Source organism: Erinaceus europaeus, chromosome 4 (genome assembly GCF_950295315.1).
Source record: "Erinaceus europaeus chromosome 4, mEriEur2.1, whole genome shotgun sequence".
NCBI classification, from domain to species: domain Eukaryota; kingdom Metazoa; phylum Chordata; class Mammalia; order Eulipotyphla; family Erinaceidae; genus Erinaceus; species Erinaceus europaeus.
In genome coordinates, this window is record NC_080165.1 from 52440865 (window position 1) to 52467282 (window position 26418).

The 26418-nt window shown below is 40.8% G+C and overlaps 2 protein-coding genes and 1 non-coding gene across 3 annotated transcripts in view; 1 reads left to right on the plus strand and 2 right to left on the minus strand.

Moving 5' to 3' along the window:
* Positions 1-1294: 1294 nt before the first annotated feature.
* On the minus strand, positions 1295-1452 carry LOC132538353 (U1 spliceosomal RNA). Its single transcript, XR_009549749.1, has one exon. It is a non-coding gene; the product is annotated as a U1 spliceosomal RNA (small nuclear RNA).
* A 378-nt stretch (positions 1453-1830) lies between these two features.
* The window catches only part of SMIM13 (small integral membrane protein 13), a 30853-nt gene continuing 6265 nt past the window's right edge, over positions 1831-26418 (minus strand). The window contains exon 2 of the mRNA XM_007538470.3: positions 1831-2242. Within this exon, the coding sequence (XP_007538532.1) occupies positions 2055-2242 (188 nt within the window). The 3' untranslated portion in view covers positions 1831-2054. The remainder of the gene's footprint in view (positions 2243-26418) is intronic.
* Positions 9989-10513, plus strand: LOC107523535 (60S ribosomal protein L37a-like). The gene has a single exon (XM_016194955.2). It carries the CDS (start codon positions 10061-10063, stop codon positions 10319-10321), a length of 261 nt encoding a protein of 86 aa, XP_016050441.1. The 5' UTR covers positions 9989-10060; the 3' UTR covers positions 10322-10513.

Genomic DNA, 26418 nt, shown 5'->3' on the forward strand with positions numbered 1-26418 from the left:
AATAACTACAACAATAAAACAACAAGGGCAACAAAAGGGAATAAATAAAATAAAATAAAATAACTCAGAGTAAAAATAGTAAGTTGGCTTTATAATTCATTCTTGCATAAAGTAGATAACATAAAACAGAACTTTTCTTTGAATCCCTATCTCTCTTCCACAGTAAACAGTCCAAAGTTCAGTTAAGACAAACAGTAGAGACCTGGCAAGTCATTTTACAATGAGGCAAGGCATTTTCACCCATTCTATTCTTCCTCATATCTGATACCACTGAGGTATTGACACTGAATTGTTTGTGGGAAAATATTTTCCCCACAACACATTCCTTGAGTATGAGTTTCTCCCATAGAAAAGGAGTAACTAATTCTACTCTATCTAAAGTAGGATATAATTCACAAAATTCCTAAGTTATTCTCTAAAAGCTTGAACAGGTTGCCAAAACCCAATCTTCAGGGTATAAAGAATTTTAATAACATTTTAAAAACCAGAATTGAGCTACCTAGTAAACAACAGCAATCCTAGAAGGGGAAAAGAAAACTTACAAATTGTTTTTTTATCTAAGATACCACCAACTATAAGGTGAACCATTTGTATATGACTAAGAAAAAAAAACACAAAAGGTTAAACTATAACACAATATTTCGTGTTTATTTTACAATTAATGAAACAGCGCTTTTCAGAGTTAATCTGATTTTTATCACACCAATCTTGTGTATACGTAAAGAATGTGAATGAAAAAATTAATTGGTTTAAAGTTACTACCATTTCATATTCTGGTTCCGACTCTTCTGAATTACTTCTCACATCAGTCATTATTGTCTGCGTTCTTCCACATAAAATGCATCATAGATGTCATCAAGAGCACTGCTGATACAAAATTTCTTGAATGAACACTCCATTAATTTCTTCTGTTTATATGTCTCCAGGAAGCTTTGGACAAAAGGCTGCCTAACGCCTTATCAACAGTCCTGCTCATCACATGAACTAATCACATCAGCCTCTTGCTTCCTTAAATTTTGTTTCATCTGTTTCTAAAGGTTTTGGCAATTTCTCCTGCTATCAACTGCATTTCTTGACAGATGACAGGCAATCCTTTAGAAAATGTCTCACTGGCAAAATGTAGCACATATCTGTCTACTTATCGGGTATCTTCCTTTCTTAGGTACTGTAAAACATTTTGTAGCTGCTTTATTAGAAAATATGGAATTTAGTCATTCTTCCAGGGATGGACATGGGCTTCACTAATATCAAAGTTTAAGTTTCACTGCTTGGTTCCTCCCCAGCCCAGCCCCCCAAGGGGAGAGCATGAACCCAGTCCCCCACTACCATAAATTATGCAGTTTCCCACATTTGGGGAAATCGCAGGAGTCAGCACATCCAGAATGCAATGGATAAGCCACGCCCTGGGGAAACCACCTTCGTGACCCTGTATCTCCCCTGCCAGGTAAGTATCCATTGCTTGGTCTTCATACTTTTCTGCACACACAGTCACTATCTATTTCAATGTTGAGTTCTACCATAAAATTTTGAAGACATTTTAAAATGTCAAACTTGACAAGTTTGGAACTAGTAATACAGTGATGACACTATAATAAGTTCTAAGTTTGCATAGACAAAAGCTAGGATGACTACACCATGACTATCACCTGGTTGACAGTTAAATCTGAGCTGCATTCAAATTTCAAGCAAGGATAAATATGTGGGTTTAAAAAAAAACACTATAAAACTAATTAATAAAATATTTTTTTCAAGTCTGTAATATTAATCAGATTCACACTATTGCAAGAAAATAAGCTCAAGACACAAATAATAAGTACATCAATAAAAAGCTAGTGAAGCAAAGAATTATCTTTAAGATGAAGTTTGCAGTGGTACAGTTTGGTTTTAATTCCCTTTATTTTCATATGGCTTACATGTAAATCTGTGTTTTGAATGGAACTAAAAATTCAAGTACAAATGCTCTTCAATCATGTAGCAAATTCAAAGCCAAGTCATTAAAGAGAGAGGCTCACAACTGTCTTTCATCACTCACTCGTACAGGACTATGGCTGGGGTCAGCGGCCTTCATCAGCAGGTGCCCTTCTTTGGCGAGCAGATCTGATCCTGTGTGGAGACGATGAAGCATCTTCTTCTGTGTCAGACCCCAAAGGCTCATGATCTCCTTCCTGGGATCCTGTGTCTCCTACCAGTTCCCTCAGAAACTTGAATTTTGATAAAAAAAGATGCCATACAAAATACCAACCTAAGGAGACACAAAAATAACAAGCAAAGTGATTGCACACACTGTTAACAACTGAGAATATTCCAGCTAATTGTGGGGGGGAGGCTGCATTACAAAACAATATATATAATATAAATACATGTATATACGTTTATATAGCATGTACTATGAAGCATTTACTAGGGACAAAGCATAAACAGACTGTGAAATAAACAGAGATAGCAAAGATCAATTCTGTCTTTTTAGAATTTAGAACCCAAGCTTGGTCCATCTATATTACAACTATAATAAAAAAATTTTATGTTAAAATCAAAACTTTATGACCATTTTTCTGGTGAAAATATACTTTACTACTTACCCGGACACTCAAACCTTAATGCTTTTATCTTGGGAAATTGTGAGGATGTGGTTGAGCTTGGCAGGGCTGGACTTGATGGGACACCCATCCTCTCCTCTTATCAGACTCCCTGCCTCACAAAGCACCCTGCATTCCTGATACTATGGCCTGCTCCCTTATTATCTACACAATCACTGACCTGCCTGAAAGATCCCCACCCATTCCATTCCTTTGATCTATCTTCTTTCTACCCTCAAGACCCTCCCTACCTGCAGGATATTATTAATACTACCAGTTAAAATCCTCACAACAGTTGCTAAGGAAGTTCCTACCTTTCCAGTCCCTTTTGCCTTTCTCCGCCCCTCTTTCCTAGCCATTTCCGTTTCTGACTTGCCACTTTTCCAGGTCCAACCTTTAAAAGTCTTGGCTCTCTGATCAATAAAGAACTGAATTGCCTCGCCATCACAAGTCTGTTCCTGAGTCATCTCTCTCCCGTCGCTGAGTGAGTAGCAGCCCAGGCTGGCTCCTGTCACATTCTCTCCAACCCAGAGAGTACACACCCAGGAAGAGGCACCCCCATGCTAGCCCAGCACTTTTATTTACTGAAAGCTCTCATCATCAATTCAAAGATGGGGCCAGGAAATAGTCTACCAGTTAAATAGTGTGTACCTCTCAATTTCCTTCTGACCTATCAAATAAAATAGAAAAAATAAAAACTATTGGCTTACTGGTCTACCAACTTTTTTCTTTTCAAGACTATTTTAGTTATTTGGAGTCCTTTTACATTTCCATGTGAATTATAGAACTATTCTGTCAATTTAAAAAACAAAACAAACAAAAAAAAGCACCAAGAATATTGGTAAGAATTGCTTGAATCTGTAGATTAAACACCTAAATTTTTAAAAGTACTTCTCTAGGGGTTGGGTGGTAGCACACCGGGTTAAGCACACATGGCTCAAAGCGCAAGGACCAATATAAGGATCCTGGTTTGAGCTCTGACTCCCCAACTGCAGGGGAGTCATTCACAAGCAGTGAAGTAGGTCTGCCGGTGTCTCTCTTTCTCTCCCCCCCCCCCCCCGTCTTCCCCTCCTCTCTCCATTTCTCTCTGTCCTATCCAACAACGACAACATCAACAACAATAATAACTACAACAACAATAAAAAACAAGGGCAACAAAAGGGAAAATAAATATAGAAAAAAAATACTTCTCTATAACAAAATTTTCTAAAATGGCAAAACATGGTTTTATAATTAAAAAAAAAAAACTTAAGTAAATCTTGAAGACACTGAAGCTTATATGCTTTTAGCATTCCAATACCATAACTGGAGAAATAAATAAATCCAGTTGTTTTTCAAAAGGTTCTAAGAAAAAACTCTAAATCCTAGGTTGATTTTTAGAAACTAACCTAAAAGTTAAAATTATTCATTTTTCCCACTGAGATTATGAAGGTGAATTTTACATCATGGTAAGAATATCAAGCTAATGTTGATAGTATTCACCTCAAAAGGTAAAAATTTCTAACACTGGCTACAAGACATATGATCATAAACAAAAGTAATAGTGGTTACTGAAAGTCTTTTGACTGAAAAGAAACTATGTTTAAAGGTTGTCACCACTGGGGTTTCCCATCATAAACACTATCATGGAGGCAGGGGAACAGCACAGTGGTATGACACATAGGACTTTAGAACTTGATGTTAGAAGACTCAGGCCAGGGAGTCAGGAGGTAGCGCAGAGGGTTAAGCGCAGGTGGCACGAAGCACAAGGACCAGTGTAAGGATCCCGGTTCGATCCCCGGCAGGGGAGTCACTTCACAGGCAGTGAAGCAGGTCTGCAGGTGTCTGTCTTTCTCTTCCCCTCCTCTCTCCATTTCTCTCTGTCCTATCCAACAACAAGGACCTCAATAACAACAACAATAATAACTACAAGAACAATTTAAAAAAAAAGAAAACAAGGGCAACAAAAAGGAAAGTAAAGAAAGAAAGAAAGAAGACTCAGGCTAGATCCTCAGCACCACCAACAGATACCTGATGAACAATGCAGCAGGAGGTTAGGTGTCTTTGCTGTAAAGCAGAATTTCTTGTGCCTGGCTAACTTGTACATTCAGAATTTGTTCTCTCATATTATGAATGTAAGTGAAAACAAGTGGGAAGTTCCATAATACAAAGTGAAGCATCCACCCACAGTATTGGTTTTTAGGAGAGTTTCCAAACAAAGAGGAATATGCTTACAGAAGTGTATGAAAGCAGTGCAATGTAAAAAGAAAAGTGTAATGAAAGAAAGAAGAAATGTGCCATAGACACAGGGGTTAGAATCACCAGCTTAGGGAGTCGGGCGGTAGCGCAGCAGGGTAAGTGCAAGTGGCGCAACAAGAATAAAAACAAGGGCAACAAAAGGGAAAATAAAATTTGTACAAAAATTCACCAGCTTAGATAATAGACCAGATTGGGGAAGATGCGAAACTCTAATTCTATCAGTAGTAATAACACATGGGGGCGTGGATAGATTTAATATCTCAAGTTCTGGGAGTCAGGTGGTAGCGCAGCGAGTTAAATGCACGTGGCACAAAGCGTAAGGGCCAGCTTAAGGCTCCTGGTTTGAGCTCCCCAGCTCCCCACCTGCAGGGGCGTCGCTTCACAAACGGTGAAGCAGGTCTGCAGGTGTCTATCTCTCTCTACCCCTCTTTTCTCCATTTCTCTCTGTCCTATCTAACAATGGCATCAATAACAACAATAATAACTACAACAATAAAAAACAAGGGCAACAAAAGGGAAAATAAATAAATAGGAATATCTCAAGTTCCCTAACTGCCTAGACCATAAACCTAAGCAGAAATATTAGTTTTTGCTAATATTTATCTTAGATTTGCAAAATGATCAAACTCTGATAAGGGGAATAATTGTTTATGGAGCTCTAAAAATATATCTGAACACATATAGCTCTGCAAACATCTAAATCAACTATAGCTTAAGGTCAGACAGGTCAAGACCTTTTGACCTTGTAAGTATCTAAAATACAAAGAGGTTCAGATACCACTAAAAGTGTTCAAGTCATAGTGAAGTCAAGTATACTAATATAGACAATAGCCCCCGCCAACTAACCTGGTTATGATAACTAATTATTGATATTTTAACTCTAAGACTATAAAAAAACCCTTGCAATTCTCTTTAAGACCCAAATTTCTCGTAGTCCTGGTACCTCTAGGACATGTCCACACTTCTTGAAATTCCTTCTCTAAGACTCCTTACCGCCACACCAACTTTGTCGACTTCAAATTGCTGCCACCCCACATTATGCTGCTACTGAAATCCTACTGTAGACTGTAACCAGAGTTACCGGCCTGAGAAGTCAGCCTCGCAACTCTTCAAATCTGGTGACACCTTTCCTAACACATGGGACCACCTACATCCAAGTTAGATTGCACATCATTTAACTAAGTAACAGATAACAGGTTAGGCTAGGGTTTAGGGTACTGGATACAGGTGTACACATATCCATAAACAAGGGGCAATCATATAACTCAAAGTCAAAGTGCTCAGTAATGGTCGAAGTGCCTAGAGAAGGCATCACAAATTCTGTAATTGATTGGATTTAGACCAAATTAGCAGGACAGTCTAGCAGAAAGGCCCAAAGAAGACAGATCCCCAAAACCTACCTCTGGCTGGGTTCAACAAATGATACTCAATGCCTAAACAACTGAGAGAAAAATCTAAGATAATCAGATAAAGAGAGGACAACAAAAGTTGGATAAGGGCAAGAGACTGGTTCACTTAATAATGGCCTGTTTGGTCAGTATCTCACCATCTGATCATCTGGGGCCCTAGTTAGGGAATCCTTGGATTCCCATACATATATGATGGATCTTGGCCTCTAAAGGGTCCCTCTCTCCACTACCATTGGTCACTTCCACAAGGAACAGCATCTTGTGGGCCCTCCCATGACCTTGGCTCTACCATAAAGCAATGACAGTAGGGACAGCCCCCCAGTTTCCTAAGAGAGGCTGGGGGTATCCTGCCCTGGCACTCGAAAAAGACTGGTCCTGAAATGAGCGTGCAGCCTGCAATATTCCTCATATGTGACCATGAGTTATAAGCTCAGACCAATGTGGACTTAGAGGTTACATAGGCTCTGATGCTAAATATAAATGTGTATTTATATATGGGCCCTGGAGCAGGTAGACGGAGGTAAATAGTTAATTTTAGCCACAGAATTTTTTTATATATATACAAGAATGGGAGCTACTCCCTGCCCTAATCCAACTTTCTAGCCCTTTTCTCCACTCTGACACCATTCTCTCAGACAATATTCTCATCCAACTTCAGGCTAGCTACCAAACTCAAGCAAAACTACTATAGTTGTATGCCCCCAGGAACATGCCTAAAATGGTTCTCCTAGCTTTCTTCTACCCTAAAATGCCTAATCTCATCTGCTCTGATCCTACTTTCTGGTTCCTATTCATTAACCATCTTGTCTCAACTTAGGTGATGTCACCTTCCAGACACCAAGCTACAGATGCTGCTATGACTCCACCCTAGCAGACGACCTCACCAATGTGTCCTGGACCCTCGCATCTCCAGAGCTTTCGTCCACTAGGGAAAGATAGAAACAGACAGAGGATATGGATCAACCTATCAACACCCATGTTCAGCAAAGAAGCAGCTACAGAAGCCAGAACTCCTACCTTCTGCTCCCCATAAACAACCTTGATCCATACTTCCAGTGGAGGAAAAGTGATAGGATGAAGATAAAAGGGCTCTGCACTCCAGCTCCATCAGCACCAGAGAGAGAGAAGGAGAAGGAGAGGGACATGTGGAGGTAGCTATGATGTCATGAGTGGTTTAGAGGGAAAGAGAGGATTGAATCAGGAAAAGAAGGGGTAACTTTGTATAAATGTGGACAGGTAGTTGTAGAGAAGACGACTGGCCCATGTCTACAACTTTAGGTGAACTGTGGTGGATTGCAGTGGGGAGTGTGAAGATTCAGAACTCTGGTGGGAATGGTGTGGATTCAAACCCCTGTCAACATGTAATTCTGTAATATAAAAATAATAAATGAAGGGGCCAGGCAGTGGCGTGCCTGGTTAAGTGCACATACTACAGTGCTCAAGGACCCAGGTTCAAGCCCCCGGTCCCCACCTGCAGGGGGAAAGCTTTGCAAATGGTAAAGCAGTGCTGCTCTTTCTCTCTCCCTCTCTATCCCTACTCTCTCGAGTTCGGGCTATCTCTATCCAACATATAAAGATAGTAAAAAAAAAAAAAATTAAATTAAAATAAATAAATAATAAAAGAAAAGGAAAATAGACCGGATCTTGTGCCTAGTGAATAACTTCTACCTACTTTGTATGTATCTAGAAGATGATAGAAAACAAAATAACAGAGCCCCACCCCACTAGGGAAAGAAAGAAACAGGCTGGGAGTATGGATCCACCTGTCAATGCCCATGTTCAGCAGGGAAGCTATTACAGAAGCCAGACCTTCCACCTTCTGCATCCCACAATGACCTGGTCCATACTCCCAGAGGGATAAAGAATAGGAGAAGGGAGAGAAGGAAAGGTGGATAGCAAAGGAGGATAATCCATATTAACATGCTTAAAGTCAGAAAATTATGCTGGTTGATAAAATGAACACCGTAGTTTTTCATAGTACAGAAGACAAGTCTGGGCATTACCCTAGTCTTATAGTAACCATTGTATGTCAGAAAACTGGCAGGTAACAAGTTATGTCTTGTCACAAGTGGGACTTAGGAAACAAAGCAACGGGAAAAATACAGGGTACAGAATTACTTAACTATACTTCAGCAGATCCAAAGACTCAAAAGGGAGAGCAGGATGGGAGGAGCCTGGGGACCAAATGGCTCTATAGTGAAGGAAAATGATGATTTGGTTGTGTGTAAGGTACACCGACCGACGCAGGGCAAGGGAGTGGTGCAGCTGGTGGAGCACAGACAATACAGTGTACAGGGATCTAGGTTCAAGACCCCAGTCCCCACCTACAGGAGAAAGCTTCATAAGCAATGAAGCAGTGCTGTCAAGTGTCTATCTCTCTCCCTCTCTATCTCCCCCTTCTTTCTCAATGTCTGTGTCTATTCAGAGTAACAAAAGTAGAAGATACACTGATGCTTACCTAGGGGAGATGCGAGAACTACACTCCTTTGATAACAATGCTGCTGTAAATCAACATTTCTTCAGCAAAGTGATTAAATACAAACAAAAAAACAAAACAAAACAAAACGAACAACAAAAGTCCAGAAGGTATATGTGCTTCCTGGAATAAGCAAAGAAGCACACCCTTGTGTCAAGAGCTAAGCATCTGTTTAAAGATGGATTTCATAAAACACACTACATATTGCTTTTCTTTTCTTAAAAGCTATTAAATTATTTTCATTATGGAACTGTTTTCATACAAGTCTGCTGCTGACTCCGGGATAGTTTCACGCCTTCCCAATATATGTCAGCACACCTCACCTACCACCAAAGCACCAGCTCCGGTCACTGCATGGCATCCCTTTGGCAATCCTTCTCTCAGCAACCACATTGTGTATATTTACCACAGCTTGCTCAGCCATTCATCTGTTGTTGGACATCTGGGTTGCTTCCAGGTTTTAGCTATTACAAATTGTGCTATGAACATATGTGTACACAGATCTTTTTGGATGGATATGTTGGGTTCCTTAGGATATATCCCCAGGAGAGGAATTGCAGGGTCACAGGGTAGGTCCATTTCTAGCCTTCTGAGAGTTTCTCCAGACTGTTCTCCACAGAGGGTGGACCAATTGACATTCCCACCAGCAGTGTAGGAGGGTTCCTTTGACCCCACACCCTCTCCAGGCTTTTTTACTTTTAAGGCATATATTTTCCCCTAACTTACGGATACATACATGTGCACATGTGCCCTACCTCACAGATACCCTGGTCTGTATCTAGGTTCTGTAACTTTGTAACAGTTCCATCCAAAATGGAACTGAGGAGTCCTGTGAACTAGGAAAGTTCTCACCCAAGTAGTTGAGCTGGAGTGTTGACATACCAGATCTGGCATCTCTGGACATAGTCCTGAGTGAAACCTGTTGAGGTGGTACTGGTTGCATTGATTTGGCTGAGATCAGCAGATGTAGTAGCAAATGGTATGGATCGAAAGAAGCATGAAGGAAAACAAGCAAAGCCCCAGAGGGTCCATACAAGACCTTACCATAATTTATGTCATTTATCTGTTTACAGATAACTATATCTTATATACTGACAAGACCAGTTGCTTCTGGTCTCCTAAACTGTAAATGATTTAATTAAAAAAAAAAAAAAAATTAAAAAAAAAGGGCAGGGGTAGATAGCATAATGGTTACGCAAAGAGACTCTCATGCCTGAGGCTCCAAAGTCTAAAGTTCAATCCTCCATACCATCATAAGCCAGAGCTGATCAGTACTCTGGTAAAATAATAATAATAATAATAATAATAATAATAATAATAATTCTATTAGCTCTCTGGGTTTGGACCTAGCTGGTGGCGCCATGGCCAAGCCCACCAAGAAGGTGGGCATCTTGGGTAAATATAGGACCCGCTACGGCATCTCCCTGCAGAGGATGGTGAAGAAGATCGAGATCAGCCAGCACACCAAGTACACCTGCTCCTTCTGTGGCAAGACCAAGATGAAGCGGTGCGCTGTAGGCATCTGGCACTGCGGCTTCTGCATGAAGACTGTTGTGGGCAGGGACTGGACCTACAACACCACTTCTGTCACAGTGAAGACTGCCATCAGAAGATGGAGTTGAAAGACCAGTAGAAGTGCAATATTACTAGCCTGTAATAAATAGGTTAATTTATATAAAAAATATTGGAAATGCATTAACAACTTAAGCCTAGTGTGGAAATTCCATCAGTTCATTAATCTGAAAGCTTAAATGCTTAGATTAAAGGAATATATATACTCAGAATTGAAGTCTATACATTAACCTCAGATATGAAAGTCTTTTTATAAGCCGTTGTGCTATTTCCCCATCCTTAAATTTGAGATTCTTTTTATTATTTTATTTATTTTAAAATATCTATTTATTTATTTTCCCCTTTGTTGCCCTTGTTGTTTTTCATTGTTGTAGTTATTGTTGTTATTGATGTCATCCTTGTTAGATAGGACAGGGAGAAATGGAGAGAGGAGGAGAAGACAGAGAGAGGTAGAGAAAGATAGAAACCTGCAGACCCGCTTCACCACCTGTGAAGCGACTCCCCTGCAGGTGGGGAGGCAGGCCTCCAACCGGGATCCTTATGCGGTCCTTGTGCTTTGTGCCACATGCGCTTAACCTGCTGCACTACCGCCCGACTCCCTAAATTTGAGATTCTAGGGAAAACAAACAAACAAAAAACCCAGAATAATTCTTATATTCAGACAGCCTTCTTAGACTGAACCTAGAGTAAGTAGAAAACCTGAACAGATCAGTAACAAGTCAGGAAATTGAATCAGTAATAAAAAGTCTCCTTCAAAACAAAACCCAGGGGGAATAGGGTGGTAGCGCAGCTGATTTAAATGCACATGGTGCAAAGCACAAGGACTGGCATAAAGATCCCAGTTCGAGCCCCCGGCTCTCCACCTGCAGGGGAGTTGCTTCATAAACAGTGAAGCAGGTCTGTAGGTGTCAATCTTTGTCTTCCCCTTTCTGTCTTCCTCTAGTCTCTCCATTTCTCTCTGTCCTATCCAACAACGATGATATCAATAACTACAATAAAACAAGAGCAACAAAAGGAAAAATAAATATTAAAAAAAAAAAAACTTAAAGACCAGGTGTGGATGGCTTTATCAAATGTCTAGAGACAACCTGACATATACTTCTCCCACAATTTTCTGAAGTGAAGGGAGATTTCTCCCAAACTCGGTTTTTAAAATTTATTTATTTAGTAAAGAGAAAGTACATAACATGGACAGACTCATCACAGCTAATGAAATTGAAAGAGTTATCAATCTCCCCCAAAATAAAAGTCCTAGACCAGATGGTTTTACAAATGAATTCTACAAAACTTTCAAAGAAGAACTAATACCTCTACTTTTAAAAGTCTTCCAGAAGATTGAAGACACTGGAATACTCCCTGTCAGCTTCTATGAAGCCGACATCACCCTGATACCAAAAGCAGACAGGGACACAACCAAAAATGAAAAATACAGACCAATATCTCTGATGAACATAGATGCGAAAATATTGAACAAAATTCTAGTCAACCAGATACAGCAGTATATCAAAAAAATTGTTCATCATAACCAAGTGGGGTTTATCCCAGGCATGCAAGGTTGGTTTAATATACATAAATCAATCAATGTGATCCACCACATCAACAAAAGCAAGACCAAAAACCACATGGTCATATCAATAGATGCAGAGAAAGCCTTTGACAAAATACAACATCCCTTTATGATCAAAACTTTACAAAAAATGGGAAAAGATGGAAAATTCCTCAAGATAGTGGAGTCTATATATAGCAAACCTACAGCCAACATCATACTCAATGGTGAAAAACTAGAAGCATTTCCCCTCAGATCAGGTACTAGACAGGGCTGTCCACTATCACCATTACTATTCAACATAGTGTTGGAAGTTCTTGCCATAGCAATCAGGCAGGAGTAAGGAATTAAAGGGATACAGATTGGAAGAGAAGAAGTGAAACTGTCCTTATTTGCAGATGACATGATAGTATACATGGAAAATCCTAAAGGAATCCAGCAAGAAGCTTTTGGAAATCATCAGGAAATACAGTAAGGTGTCAGGCTACAAAATCAACATTCAAAAGTCAGTGGCATTCCTCTATGCAAACACTAAGTTAGAAGAAATTGAAATCCAGAAATCAATTCCTTTTACTATAGCAACAAAAACAATAAAATGTCTAGGAGTAAACCTAACCAAAGAAATGAGAGACTTGTATACTGAAAATTATGAGTCACTACTCAAGGAAATTGAAAAAGACACAAAGAAGTGGAAAGATACTCCATGTTCATGGGTTGGAAGAATTAACATCATCAAAATGAATATATTACCGAAAGCCATCTACAAATTTAATGCTATCCCCGTAAAGATCCCAAGCACATTTTTTAGGAGAATAGAACAAATGCTACAAATGTTTATCTGGAACCAGAAAAGACCTAGAATTGCCAAAACAATCTTGAGATGAAAGAACAGAACCGGAGGCATCACACTCCCAGATCTCAAATTGTATTATAGAGCCATTGTCATCAAAACTGCTTGTGATTCGACTTCCGGAGGCGGAGCTACGAGCAGCAGATCGCTTTCTCTCCTCTCCTATCCTCTCCCGGATCAACTAGGAATACCAAAGGAGACCACCCGGACCGAAACAAGACAGGACTAGAATGACCACAGGAACCCAGTAAATCACCCGTGAGTACAAACACGCGTGGCTGGTGACAGAGAGGAGAGAGGGGCCTAAGGAGAGATTAAGTGACTGCTCACAGTTCAACAGTTTGTCAGTGGAGACACCACCTCCAGTCTGCTCCACCAACAAGGGGACAGCTGAAGGGAGGAAAGGACTCCCCAGAGACTCACCAAGTGCAACTCTGAGTCTCCATTGCTACTACCCTCAGAATCTGGAGCAGCAACAGGGAGGGACACCAGGGCACAGAGATCTAACCGGGAAACTCAGGAGAAGACCTATACCTCTGTGGCATAGCTGAGGGGCTGTGAAAGTCTCTTTGCATAACCACTGGATTATCTCTGCCACACCCTGCTTTATTTCTTGGTCAGGAGTCAGTGATTAAACAAAGAAGCCTATTGATAGTTTAAAAGCCCTCAGGCTCCCATAGCCTACAGGGGGAAAAAAAAAAAGGCTTTTACACCACTGAACTCCAACTCAGGGATTGAAAAAACTGTTAACTTATATAAAATGGTTAAAACAACAAGTAAAAATATTGGAGACTCAAACCAGGACAAGAGTCCAGCTAAAAGTCCTCCAGAGGGTGAAGCACAAAACAACGAGTTCAACATCCAAACATTAGCCAAGGAAATAATAACAGGAGTGAGTAAAGAATTTGAAAAAATTGTAATCAGAAATGCAGGAACAACAAATGAGAATATGGAAGAAAATTCTAATAATCTCATGGTTATTAGAGAGCTGAAAGCTGAAATCGCTGAGCTAAGAAGGCAACTAGCTGAACAAGCTAAAACAGTATCAGAGCAGTGCAACAAAATAGATGAACTCCAGAAAGCAGTAGAGGGCAGAGAGAATAGAATCAATGAGGCTGAAGACAGAATTAGCAAGATTGAGGATGAATTAGAGACAACTAAAAAAGAAGTAAGAGATCTCAAAAAGAGATTAAGAGATGCTGAAAACAACAACAGAGTCCTATGGGATGACTTCAAAAGAAACAATATACGCATTATTGGCTTACCAGAGGAAGAAAGAGAAGGGGAGGAAGAAAGCATTCTCCAGGCCATAATAGCTGAAAATTTCTCTAGTCTAGACAACACCAAAGACATAAAGATTCAAGAAGCCCAGAGGGTCCCAAACAGAATTAACCCAGACCTAAAGACACCAAGACATGTCATACTTAGATTGGAAAGGAATAAGGATAAAGAAAGGATCCTCAAGGCTGCAAGAGAAAAACAAAGAGTCACCTACAAAGGAAAACCCATAAGATTAGCAGCAGACTTCTCCATACAAACACTACAGGCCAGAAGAGAATGGCAAGATATCTATCGAGTGCTCAATGAGAAAGGCTTTCAGCCAAGAATACTATATCCTGCTAGATTGTCATTCAGACTAGATGGAAGCATCAAAACCTTCTCAGACAAGCAACAGTTGAAGGAAGCAACCATCACCAAGCCTGCCTTGAAAGAAGTTCTGAAAGGTTTCCTATAAACAACCAGACCACCACAAATAGAACATATATCAAAACACTCTACAACTCTACAAGAATGGCGTTAAAATATCTTCAATCTTTGAAATCAATAAATGTGAATGGCCTGAATTCACCTATTAAAAGACACAGAGTAGGAAGATGGATCAGAAAACACAACCCAACAATATGTTGTCTACAGGAAACTCACCTAACGTAACAAGACAAACACAGACTTAAAGTGAAAGGATGGAAAACTATCATTCAAGCCAATGGCCCACAAAAAAGGGCAGGAACAGCTATTCTCATATCTGACATGATAGACTTTAAAATAGATAAGATTAAAAAAGATAGGAATGGACACTACTTAATGCTCAGAGGATCAGTCAATCAAGAGGACTTAACAATTATTAATATCTATGCACTCAATGAGAAGCCATCTAAATACATCAAACTTCTACTGAAAGAGCTACAGCAATATATTAACAGTAACACAATCATAGTAGGGGACTTCAACACCCCACTATCTCAACTTGACAGATCATCCAGGAAGAAAATCAGTAAAGACATAAGGGAGCTAAATGAAGAGATAGATAACCTAGAACTATTGGACATTTTCAGAGTCATTCAGAGCAAGTTGTGGTATATATACACAATAGAATACTACTCAGCTGTAAAAAATGGTGACTTCACCGTTTTCAGCCGATCTTGGATGGACCTTGAAAAAATCATGTTGAGTGAAATAAGGCAGAAACAGAAGGATGAATATGGGATGATCTCACTCTCAGGCCGAAGTTGAAAAACAAGATTAGAAAAGAAAACACAAGTCGAACCTGAAATGGAACTGGAGTATTACACCAAAGCAAAAGACTCTGGGGTGGGTGGGTGGGTGGGGTGAATACAGGTCCATGAAAAATGATGAATGAAATAGTGGGGGTTGTATTGTTAAATGGGAATCTGGGGAATGTTATGCATGTAAAAAAAAAAAAAGAAGAAGTAGAAACGCAAAGCAGAAATTGACTGAGTTTGGAGTATGGCACCAAAGTAAGAAAGCAGAGGTACACTAGAGTTTGCAGTGAGTACCTCCCTAATACTTCCTCTCCACTTTTCCAAGCTTTGGGTCCATGATTGCTCAACAATTTGTTTGGCTTTGTATGTTAACTCTCTTTTCAGTCACCAGGTTCCAGGTATCATCAGGATGCCGGCCAGACTTCCCTGGATTGAAGACACCACCAATGTGTCCTGGAGCTCAGCTTCCCCAGAGACCCATCCTACTAGGGAAAGAGAGGGGCAGACTGGGAGTATGGACCGACCAGTCAACGCCCATGTTCAGCGGGGAAGCAATTACAGAAGCCAGACCTTCTACCTTCTGCAACCCTCAATGACCCTGGGTCCATGCTCCCAGAGGGATAGAGAATGGGAAAGCTATTGGGGGAGGGGGTGGGATATGGAGATTGGGCGGTGGGAATTGTGTGGAGTTGTACCCCTCCTACCCTATGGTTTTGTTAATTAATCCTTTCTTAAATAAATAAATAAATAGAACATAACTAAAATAGGACTACAAAAAAAAAAAAAACTGCTTGTATGGGAGTCGGGCTGTAATGCAGTAGGTTAAGCGCAGGTGGAGCAAAGTACAAGGATGGGCATAAGGATCCTGGTTCGAGCCCTGTCTCCCCACCTGCAGGGGAGTCGCTTCATAAGCAGTGAAGCAGATCTGCAGGTATCTTTCTTTCCTTTCTCTCTCCCCCCCCCCCCATTTCTCTCTGTCCTATCCAACAACAATGGCAACAATAATAACTACAACAATAAAACAACTAGGGCAAAAAAAGGGAATAAATAAATTATACATTTAAAAAGTAAAATAAAAAAACTGCTTGGTACTGGAACATGAATAGACACACTGACCAGTGGAATAGAACTGAGAGTCCAGAAATGAGTCCCCGCACCTATGGACATCTAATCTTTGACAAAGGGGCCCAGACTATTACATGGGGAAAGCAGAGTCTCTTCAACAAATGGTGTTGGAAACAATGGGTTGAAACATGCAGAAGAATGAAACTGAATCACTCTATTTCACCAAATACAAAAGTAAATTCCAAGTGGATCAAGGGCTTGGATGTTAGACCACAAACTATCAGATACTTAGAGGAAAATATTGGCAGAACTCTTTTCTGGATAAATTTTAAAGACATCTTCAATGAAATGAATCCAATTACAAAGAAGACTAAGGCAAGCATAAACCTGTAGGACTACATCAAATTAAAAAGCTTCTTCACAGCAAAAGTAACCACTACCCGAACCAAGAGACCCCTCACAGAATGGTAGAAGATCTTTACATGCCATACATCAGATAAGAGTTTAATAACCAACATACATAAAGAGCTTGCCAAACTCAACAACAAGATAACAAATAACCCCATCCAAAAATGGGGGGAGGACTTGGACAGAATATTCACCACAGAAGAGATCCAAAAGGCCGAGAAACACATGAAAAAATGCTCCAAGTCTCTGATTGTCAGAGAAATGCAAATAAAGACAACAATGAGATACCACTTCACTCCTGTGAGAATGTCATACATCAGAAAAGGTAACAGCAGCAAATGCTGGAGAGGGTGTGAGGTCAAAGGAACCCTCCTGCACTGCTGGTGGGAATGTCAATTGATCCACCCTCTGTGGAGAACAGTCTGGAGAACTCTCAGAAGGCTAGAAATGGACCTACCCTATGACCCTGCAATTCCTCTCCTGGGGATATATCCTAAGGAACCCAACATATCCATCCAAAAAGATCTGTGTACACATATGTTCTTAGCACAATTTGTAATAGCTAAAACCTGGAAGCAGCCCAGGTGTCCAACAACAGATGAGTGGCTGAGCAAGTTGTGGTAAATATACACAATGGAATACTACTCAGCTGTAAAAAAATGGTGACTTCACCGTTTTCAGCCGATCTTGGCTGGACCTTGAAAAATTCATGTTAAGTGAAACAAGTCAGAAACTGATGAATATGGGATGATCTCACTCTCAGGCAGAAGTTGAAAAACAAGATCAGAAAAAAAAAACAAAAAAAACCCCACAAATAGAACCTGAAATTGAATTGGCGTATCACAGGAAAGTAAAAGACTGTGAGGTGGATGGGTGGGGAGAATACAGGTCCAAGAAGGATGACAGAGGACCTAGTGGGAGTTGTATTGTTAAATGAGAAACTGGGGAATGTTATGCATGTACAAACTATTGTATTTACTGTTGAATGTAAAACATTAATTCCCCAATAAAGAAATTTAAAAAAAAAAGTAAAAAAGCTCAATAGTCTACAGTGAATCAAGAAGTATAGCAAGCAAGTAGAAAGACCTAAAAGAAGACACCATAAAGTACTTAATCAAGTATTTTCTTTTTTTTTTTTTATTGTTGTAGTTATTGTTGTTACTGATACCGTTGTTATTGGATAGGGCAGAGAGAAATAGAGAGATGGGGAAGACAGAGAGAGGGAGAGAAAGATAAGACACCTGCAGAACTGCTTCACCGCTTGTGAAGTGACTCCCCTGCTGGTGGGGAGCCGGGAGCCTGGACTGTGATCCTAACAACAGTCTTTGCGCTTTGCGCCACCTGCACTTACCGGGTTGCTCTACAGCCAGACTCCCAAGTATTTTCTTTCTTAGACCTAGATACTGCCCGTGACCTACTCCCTATTTCACTTTCCACAATCACTCTAAGTCTAACCCTGTCAAATAAAGGACTACAAAAACTGGATAAAGCCAAGAGACTGGCACACTCTAATAATGGCCCTTTTGGCCACTACCAGGCCACCCCATCATCTGGGGCCCTAGTCAGGGAATCCTGGGATTCCCAAACAAATGTGACAAGCCTAGACCTCTAACAGATCCCTCTCTCCACAGCACTGGTCATCTCCAACAGGAACATCATAAACCCTCTTGTTGGCCTCTACAGGACCTTGCCCTCAATATAGAATAACAGTGGTATGGGAGTCGGGCGGTAGCACAGCAGGTTAAACGCACAGGTGTGAAGCGCAAGGAGTGGCATAGGATCCCAATTTGTGCCCCCGGGTCCCCACCTGCAGGGGAGTCACTTCACAGACGGTGAAGCAGGTATGCAGGTCTCTATTTTTCTCTCCCCCTGTCTACCCCTCCTCTCTCCATCTCTCTCTGTCCTAACAAAGACGACATCAATAACAACTACAACAACTATTTTAAAAAGGGCAACTAAAGGGAAAAAATATAGATAGGTAAGATAGATAGATAGATAGATAGATAGATAGATATAAAAAAAAAAAAAAGTAACTGTTAGAAATTGCCCCACTCTCCAAAGGGAGGCTGGGTCAACATACCCTGCCACTCAAGGAAGACTAGTCCCAAAATGACTGCAGCCTAGAATGTTCCTAGTTATGACCATGGAATTGAGCTCAGACCTACAGGGATGCAGAGGTTACACAGGCTTTTGTGCTAAATACAAATAGACATGGATGGGGCCTGGGTCAGATCAGGGGGTTTACAGTTAATGGTATTTATATACTTTTCCCATATCTGCCTGGATCTAGCTTTCTGGTCCTATTCCCAACTCTGACACAGTCCTCCCAGAAAATACTTTTAGCCCACTTGCAAGTTAGCTGTCTGGCCCAGGAAAAATTAGTTAAGTCACGGGTTCCTTGGAATATACCTAAATTAGGTTTCCTAGCATATTCCAACGTAAAAACCCCAAACCTCATCTACTATATACTCTTACCTTCAGGTTCCTGATTATTAAACAATTTGTTCTGCTTTATATCTTAATACTTTTCAGCCACCAAGTAGCAGATGCTACCATGACACCAACCTGACTTCCCTGGGCAGATGACCTCACCATGTGTCCTGGAACCTCACCTCCCTAGAGTCCTACCCCATGAGAAAAAGATAGCAAACAGGCTAGGGGTGTGGATCAATCTGTCATCTCCCATGTCCAATGGTGAATTAGAGAAGCCAAACCTCCTACTTTCAGAACCCCATAAAGATCTTTGGTCTATATTCCCAGAGGGATAAATAGGGAAGCTTCCAATGGAGGGGACAGGATACAGAACTCTAGTGGTGGAAATTATAAGGAATTGTACCCTCTCTTATCCCACAATCTTATCAATCATTATTAAATCAGTCATAAAAAACTTTTTTAATGTTCTTTTATTAATTAAACAAAGATTGGCAAGCTCACAGGATAAGAGGGGTACAATTCCACACAGTTCCCACCACCATATTTCCCTATCACATCCCCTCCATTGGAAGCTGTCCTATTCTTCTTTTTTTTTTTTAATATTTATTTATTCCCTTTTGTTGCCCTTGTTGTTTTATTGTTGTCGTCATTGTTGGATAGGACAGAGAGAAATGGAGAGAGGAGGGGAAGACAGAGAGGAGGAAAGAAAGACAGACACCTGCAGACCTGCTTCACCACCTGTGAAGCGACTCCCCTGCAGGTGGGGAGCTGGGGACTCCAACCGGGATCCTTATTTAAGACAGTCCTTGTGCTTTGCGCCACGTGCGCTTAAGCTGCTGCACTGCCACCTGACTCCCAGCTGTCCTATTCTTTATCCCTCTGGGAGTATGCACCCAGGATCATTGTGGGGTGCAGAAGGCGGGAGGGTCTGACTTGTGTAACTGTTTCTCCGCTGGACATGGATATCAGCCGGTCAATGGATACTCCTAGCCTGTAAGATATTCTTTTCATTCAATACTTTTGAATGTCTTTCCATTCCCTTCTAGCCTCTAAATCTGCTGGAAGTCTTCCAGGGTTATTTCAGGGGGCACAGCACATCTGGTTGAGCAAGTCCCTGGTCCCTACCTGCAGTGGGGGGAAGGCTCTTAAGTGGTGAAGCAGTGCTGCAGTGTCTCTCTTGCTCTCTATCTCTCCTTTCTCTCAATTTCTCTTTTTTTCTACACACAAAAAAATATTTCACTGGGAATTCTGAGCTTCCTGGATCTCAATGTCTATCTCTGTCCCTACCTGGAGGAAATCAATTTTTTGTTTTATTCTTGCCACCTTCAGGATTCTTTATACTGGCCAGTCATTTTAAGTTCAACATGTCTTGATGTGTTACTTGTTTATTTTACTGGGAAATCTGAGTTTCCTGGATCTAAATTTCTGTTCCTGTCCCCAGTTTGGGGAATTTCTTGACTATTTCCCTAGATGACACTTCAATCCCATTTTCACTCCATTTGAAATCCCTATGATATAAATGTTGTTCCTCTTAATGTTGACCCATAGATTATCTTTCCATGGGTTTTTAATTCTTTCTTCCACTTGTTTTATATTCATCTCATTTCTCCTCCATTTTACTGACTCACCTGTGGTTTGTAACATTCTGCTGTTGTACCATTCTACTGCCTTTTGTTCAATTCTGCTAGTATATTTCACAGCTGTGACTTCAATTTGAACATTTCTCATGCTTTCTCTTAAACCCTGTTGATAGTCTCTCCCACTGTCCTCCTGAATTCAGTGAGCACCATTTACACTGTTACTTTTCAACCATCATTAGGGGGTCCAGCTATCTTTGTAGCACTTGAATCATGTCCATATATGCATCTTATTCCATTAGAATGGGTGAGCACCTCCATTTCCTTCTTATATCTAAAAGTCCTAGCTCACCTTCTGTACTTCAGTAGGTCTGGCAGGACTTGATCTTCCTGTCTGTTGCACTGCAAGTGCGTGACAGCTGTGGAGATTAGTTTGGTCTTAACTGGTGCCTTCTCTTTAGACCAATCTGAGGAAGAGCTGAGGAGACTGAAAGAATTTCCTTAGTGCTATCTATGATGCTCCCATGTTCACCAAGGATTCAACGCAGCTATGCTTAACCAGCTGAGCCATCTCCTGGGTGTCCAAAATTGTCATTACTAATAACATGTATGGAAAGTAAGGTGGTCTGGGAGGTGGTGCAGTGATTAAAGCACTGGACTTTCAAGTATGAGATCCTGAGTTTGATCCCGGGCAGCATAAGTACCAGAGTGATACATGGTTCTTTCTCTCTCTCCTCCTATTTTTCTCATGAATAAATAAAATATTTATTTAAAAAAAAAAAAAGAAAGTGTTTCATAGTAATGCAGCGTCTAAAATTGCAAAATCAAGAAACAGCTATTAATACAATATTTAAGAATATAGAAATACATAAGGGAATAAAGCTGGTAACTGAAAGGAATTACATTTTTTAAAGTTTTTTTTTAATATTTATTTATTCCCTTTTGTTATCCTTGTTGTTTTATTGTTGTAGTTGTTACTGATGTCGTTGTTGTTGGAAAGGACAGAGAGAAATGGAGAGAGGAGTGCACAAGTACCCAGGTTTGAGCCCCCATCCCCACCTGCAGAGGGAAAGCTTTGCAAGTGGTAAAGCAGTGCTGCAGGTGTCTGTCTCTCTCCTTCTCTATCACCCCTTCCCTCTCAATTTCTGGCTGTCTCTATCCAATAAAAAAAAAATAAAGATAATTAAAAGAGAGAGAGACAAAATCTATATACTTATGAGTACATTAGTCATAAAATGTGTTTTCTTATACTATAATCAAAAAAATCAAAATTCTGCAGGATGAGAAAGAAGCCAAGAAAAATCAACATTAACCACTATAATAAGAACACATTGAAAGTAGGGCACCAAAGTAAAAACCCTGGGGTGAGGGTGAGGGTGGATATTCAACTTCCCTGGGTGGCGAGGGGAGGGGAGACTGGGGGGTTTGGGGTGGGATGGGACACAGTCTTTTGGTGGTGTAAAGTGTTTATGTACACTCCTATTAATCTGTAGTCATATAAATCTCTACTTAATTAATGAGAGGAGAAAAATTGATTGTATGTCTCAAACTTTTTAAAGCACAGACTGCGTCATTTTAATACATAGGCTGAGTCTTTGATATGCTGACTTTCTCAAAAGCCTAGACCAGAAAGAATAGAAGCAACCGGTGGCACAGCTATATACAAATAATGTCAAAGGACATAAATTATGGTGATGTTGTATATGATACAGCAAATCCTAACAAAGGGATTTTTCAAAATTAACCCAATTACCAAATAATGTGATTATAGCAGTAACTATCTATTATCTTCTTGAACCCTAAGACAGCAGGAACCTCACATTTCCACTATGTTTTTTAGATATTTATTTATTTCCTTTTTGTTGCCCTTGTTGTTTCCATTTTTGTTGTAGTTATTATTGTTGATGTCATTGTTGTTGGATAGGACAGAGAGAAATGGAGAGAAGAGGGAAAAACAGAGAGGGGAAGAGAAAGATAGACACATGCAGACCTGCTTCACTGCCTGTGATGTGAGCCCCCTGCAGGTGGGGAGCTGGGGGCTCGAACCAGGATCCTTACGTCGGTCCTTGTGCATTGTGCCATGTGTGCTTAACCTGCTGCACTACCGCCTGACTCCCACATTTCCACTATAGAGCCTCTATTTCCCCCAGTCCTCGAACCTCTAGGGTGGGGCGTACTTTCCAGCATGCTTCTCTCAATTCATACCAGATAATATTGCATCTGCCGATCCCAATCTAATCAATGCAATGACTAAAACCTCAGCATGCTTCATTTCAGACTGTGTCCAGAGACTTCAGGTGTGGAATGTCAACCCTTCAGCTTCCTTACTCAGGTGAGACCTTTCCTTTCATAGTATTCTCTAATTCCATTCCAGGCGGTTCACTTCCTAACAAAGTCCCAAAACCTAGATATAGATCAGGTCCTGTGAGATAAAGCATATGTTCACATGTATCCATAAATTAGGGAAAAATATATACCTGAAAGCAAAAGTACACAATAGTCTGCAGTGAGTCAATATAAAGTTCCTAATGAAATAGTATCTAATTAGACTTAGCTACCTTCCTCACCTACTTCCTATTACAGTTCTCTCACTCACTCCAAAGCTAACCTTATCAAAGCAAGGACTGCAAACGCTGAATAAGGGCAAGAGACTGGCATACTTTAATGATGACTCTTCAGTCACTATCAGGCCACCCCAATAGCTGGGGCCCTGTTTGGGAAGTCCTGAGATTCCCAAGCAGACATGATGGGCCTAGACCTCAAATAAATCCCTCTCTCCATTGTCACCAGTCATCTCTATCAGGAGCAACAAAATAAACCCCTTTGTGGGCCCCACATAGGACCTTGCCCTCAACTTGGATCAACAATGGTAGAAAACGTTCCATCCTCAGAAGGGAAAATGAAAAACATACTCTATGCTACACCTGTGGAAGATGGGTCGATATTGGGGCAGCATGGAATGTTCCTGGGCGGGGGTAGATAGCCTAATGGTTATGCAAAGAGACAACCTGAGTCCCAGGTTCAATCCCCCCGTACCACCATAAGCCAGAGCTGGGCAGTGCTCTGGTGTATCTCTCTCTCCCTCTCTTAAAAATAAATAAATAAATAAAAACAAAAAAAATTAAGAGGAATGTTCCTACTCATGACCACAGAATGTGAGCTCAGATCTACAGGGATGCAGAGGTCACATAGCCTCCTAAGCTGAATATGGGTCCCAGACAAAATCAAATCGATGGGGTTTACAGTCAATAACATTTATACCCCTTTCCCATATTAGGGAGCTACTCTCTTCCCTGATCCAACTTTCTGTCCCTTTTCCAGCCATGACATCACCTCCCCCAGACAATAACTTGGATCCACCTGCATATCAGATTTCAGGCACAGAGAAAAAAAAAAAAAAGACACTAGTATAGCTACATGCCTTTTGAAATATAACTAAAATATGCCTACTAGCTAGCTACAAAAGGGAGACCCCCAAATTCTTCATCTGCCTACTTCAGCCTTTGGGTTCATAATTAGTCAACAGCTTGTTCAGCTTTGTATATTAACTCTCTTTTCAGCCACCAGGTTCCAGATGCTAGCATGATGCCAACCAGACTTCCCTGGATAGACAACCTCACCAATGTGCCTTGGAGCTCTGCTTCCCCAGAGCCCCAGCCTACCTGGGAAAGAGAGAGGCAGACTGGCAATATAGATCGACCAGTCAACGCCCATGTTCATTGGGGAAGCAATTACAGAAGCCAGACTTTCCACCTTCTGCATCCCACAATGACCTTGGGTCCATACTCCCAGAGAGTTAAAGAATAGGAAAGCTATCAGGAGAGGGGATGGGCTACAGAGATCTGGTGGTGGGAATTGTGTAGAGTTGTACCCCTCTTATCCTATGGTTTTGTTAATGTCTCCTTTTTTTAAAATAAATTTAAAAAATTAAAAAAAAAGAAAGTATAGTATATAAGGACCAAAAGAAATGCCTCACAGGAAGGGGAGGAGAAGGAAGACTAAAGGATAGAGAGTATAGAGGAGGTGAGGTGAGGTGAGGTGAGAGATAAAGAGAAGGAAAGAGGGAGGGAGGGGCCAGTGGAGGCAGCATTATGGCTATGCAAGACTCCCCTGCCTGAGGCTCTAGTCCCTGATTCAATCCTCATCACCACTTTAGCCAAAGCACAGCACTGCTCTGGAAAATATAAATAAATCAGAAAGAGGAGAGAGTGGAACAAACCCAAAATGTTAGTTCTTGGCCCTACCAAAATTTAAACACCAAACTTAATTGCAGTTCCAACCTCTCCCCAAAGAGGAATTTTAAACCAATTAATCTAGAGTTTCAGGGTCAGAACAACTAAAATATCTGCACACCTCCACTACCCTAAGGGGAAGTGCCACTGATAGAGTTTATCTTTCTTTGGCAAATCTTGCCCCACATTCCTTCAGATTATAAAAACCATCTATAAGGCTGGGGGGAGAGAGCATACTGATTATACAAGAAGACTCTCATGCCTGAGGCTCCAAAGTCCCAGGTTCAATCCCCCCACACCACCATAAACCAGAGGTGAACAGTACTGTAGTAGAAAAATAAATATGGGGAGTCGGGCTGTAGCACAGCGTTAGGTTAAGCGCAGGTGGCGCAAAGCACAAGGACCAGCATAAGGATCCCAGTTCGAACCCCGGCTCCCCACCTGCAGGGGAGTCGCTTCACCGCCTGTGAAGCAGGTCTGCAGGTGTCTATCTTTCTCTCCCCTCTCTGTCTTCCCCTCCTCTCTCCATTTCTCTCTGTCCTATCCAACAACAATAATAATTACAACAATAAAAAAACAACAAGGGCAACAAAAGGGAATAAATAAATAAAATAAACAAAAAAAAAGAAAAGAAAAATAAATATGGCTCTGGCTGGGCGGTGGGGGGTGAAATAAAAAAGTAAAAATTTAAAAAATATATAAAAATCATTGGGGCTGGGTGGTAGCACACCTTGTTGAGTACACGTGTTACAATGTGCAAAGTACAAGGACTTTACTTTGAGCCCCTAGCACCCACCTGCAGGGGGAAAGCTTTGCAAGTGGTAAAGCAGTGCTGCAGGTGACTGTCTCTCTCCCTCTCTCCTCTTATCCTCTTGGTTTCTGGCTATCCCTATCCAATAAATAAAGATAATAAAAAACTTAATTAAGAGTAAGTATAAAAACCATCTATACAAGGTTCAGAAGATGACACAGTGGGTAAAGCATTGGACTCTCAAGCATAAGGTCCTGAGTTCAATCCCCGGTAGCACATGTACCAGAAAGATGTCTGATCCTGAGTGTCTGGCGGTAGCGCAGCAGGTTAAGCACACGTGGTGCAAAGACCTGCGTAAGGATCCTGGTTCAAGCCCCTGGCTCCCCACACAGTGTGAAGTGCAAGGACCGTGCAAGGTCCTGCTTTGAGCACCCAGCTCCCCACCTGCAGGGGAGTTGCTTCATAGGCGGTGAAGCAGCTCTGCAGGTGTCTTTCTCTCCCCCTGTCTTCCACGCCTCTCTCCATTTCTCTCTGTCCTATCCAACAACAATGACATCAATAACAACAACAATAATAACTACAGCAACAATAAAAAACAAGGGCAACAAAAGGGAAAATAAATAAATATTTGAAAAATAATAATAATAAAGATGTCTAATTCTCCTATCTTTCTCTTTAATAAATAAATAAAATACTTTTTAAAAAATCTATAATATTTTGTACAAATTCCTTACAGTGTGTTTTTACTTGCTACATGGGTTGCTTCCACAATAATAAGCCCAAT

Excerpts from the sequence above, each read along its gene's own strand:
- LOC107523535 (XM_016194955.2), top strand. The coding sequence starts at position 10,061 with ATGGCCAAGCCCACCAAGAAGGTGGGCATCTTGGGTAAATATAGGACC.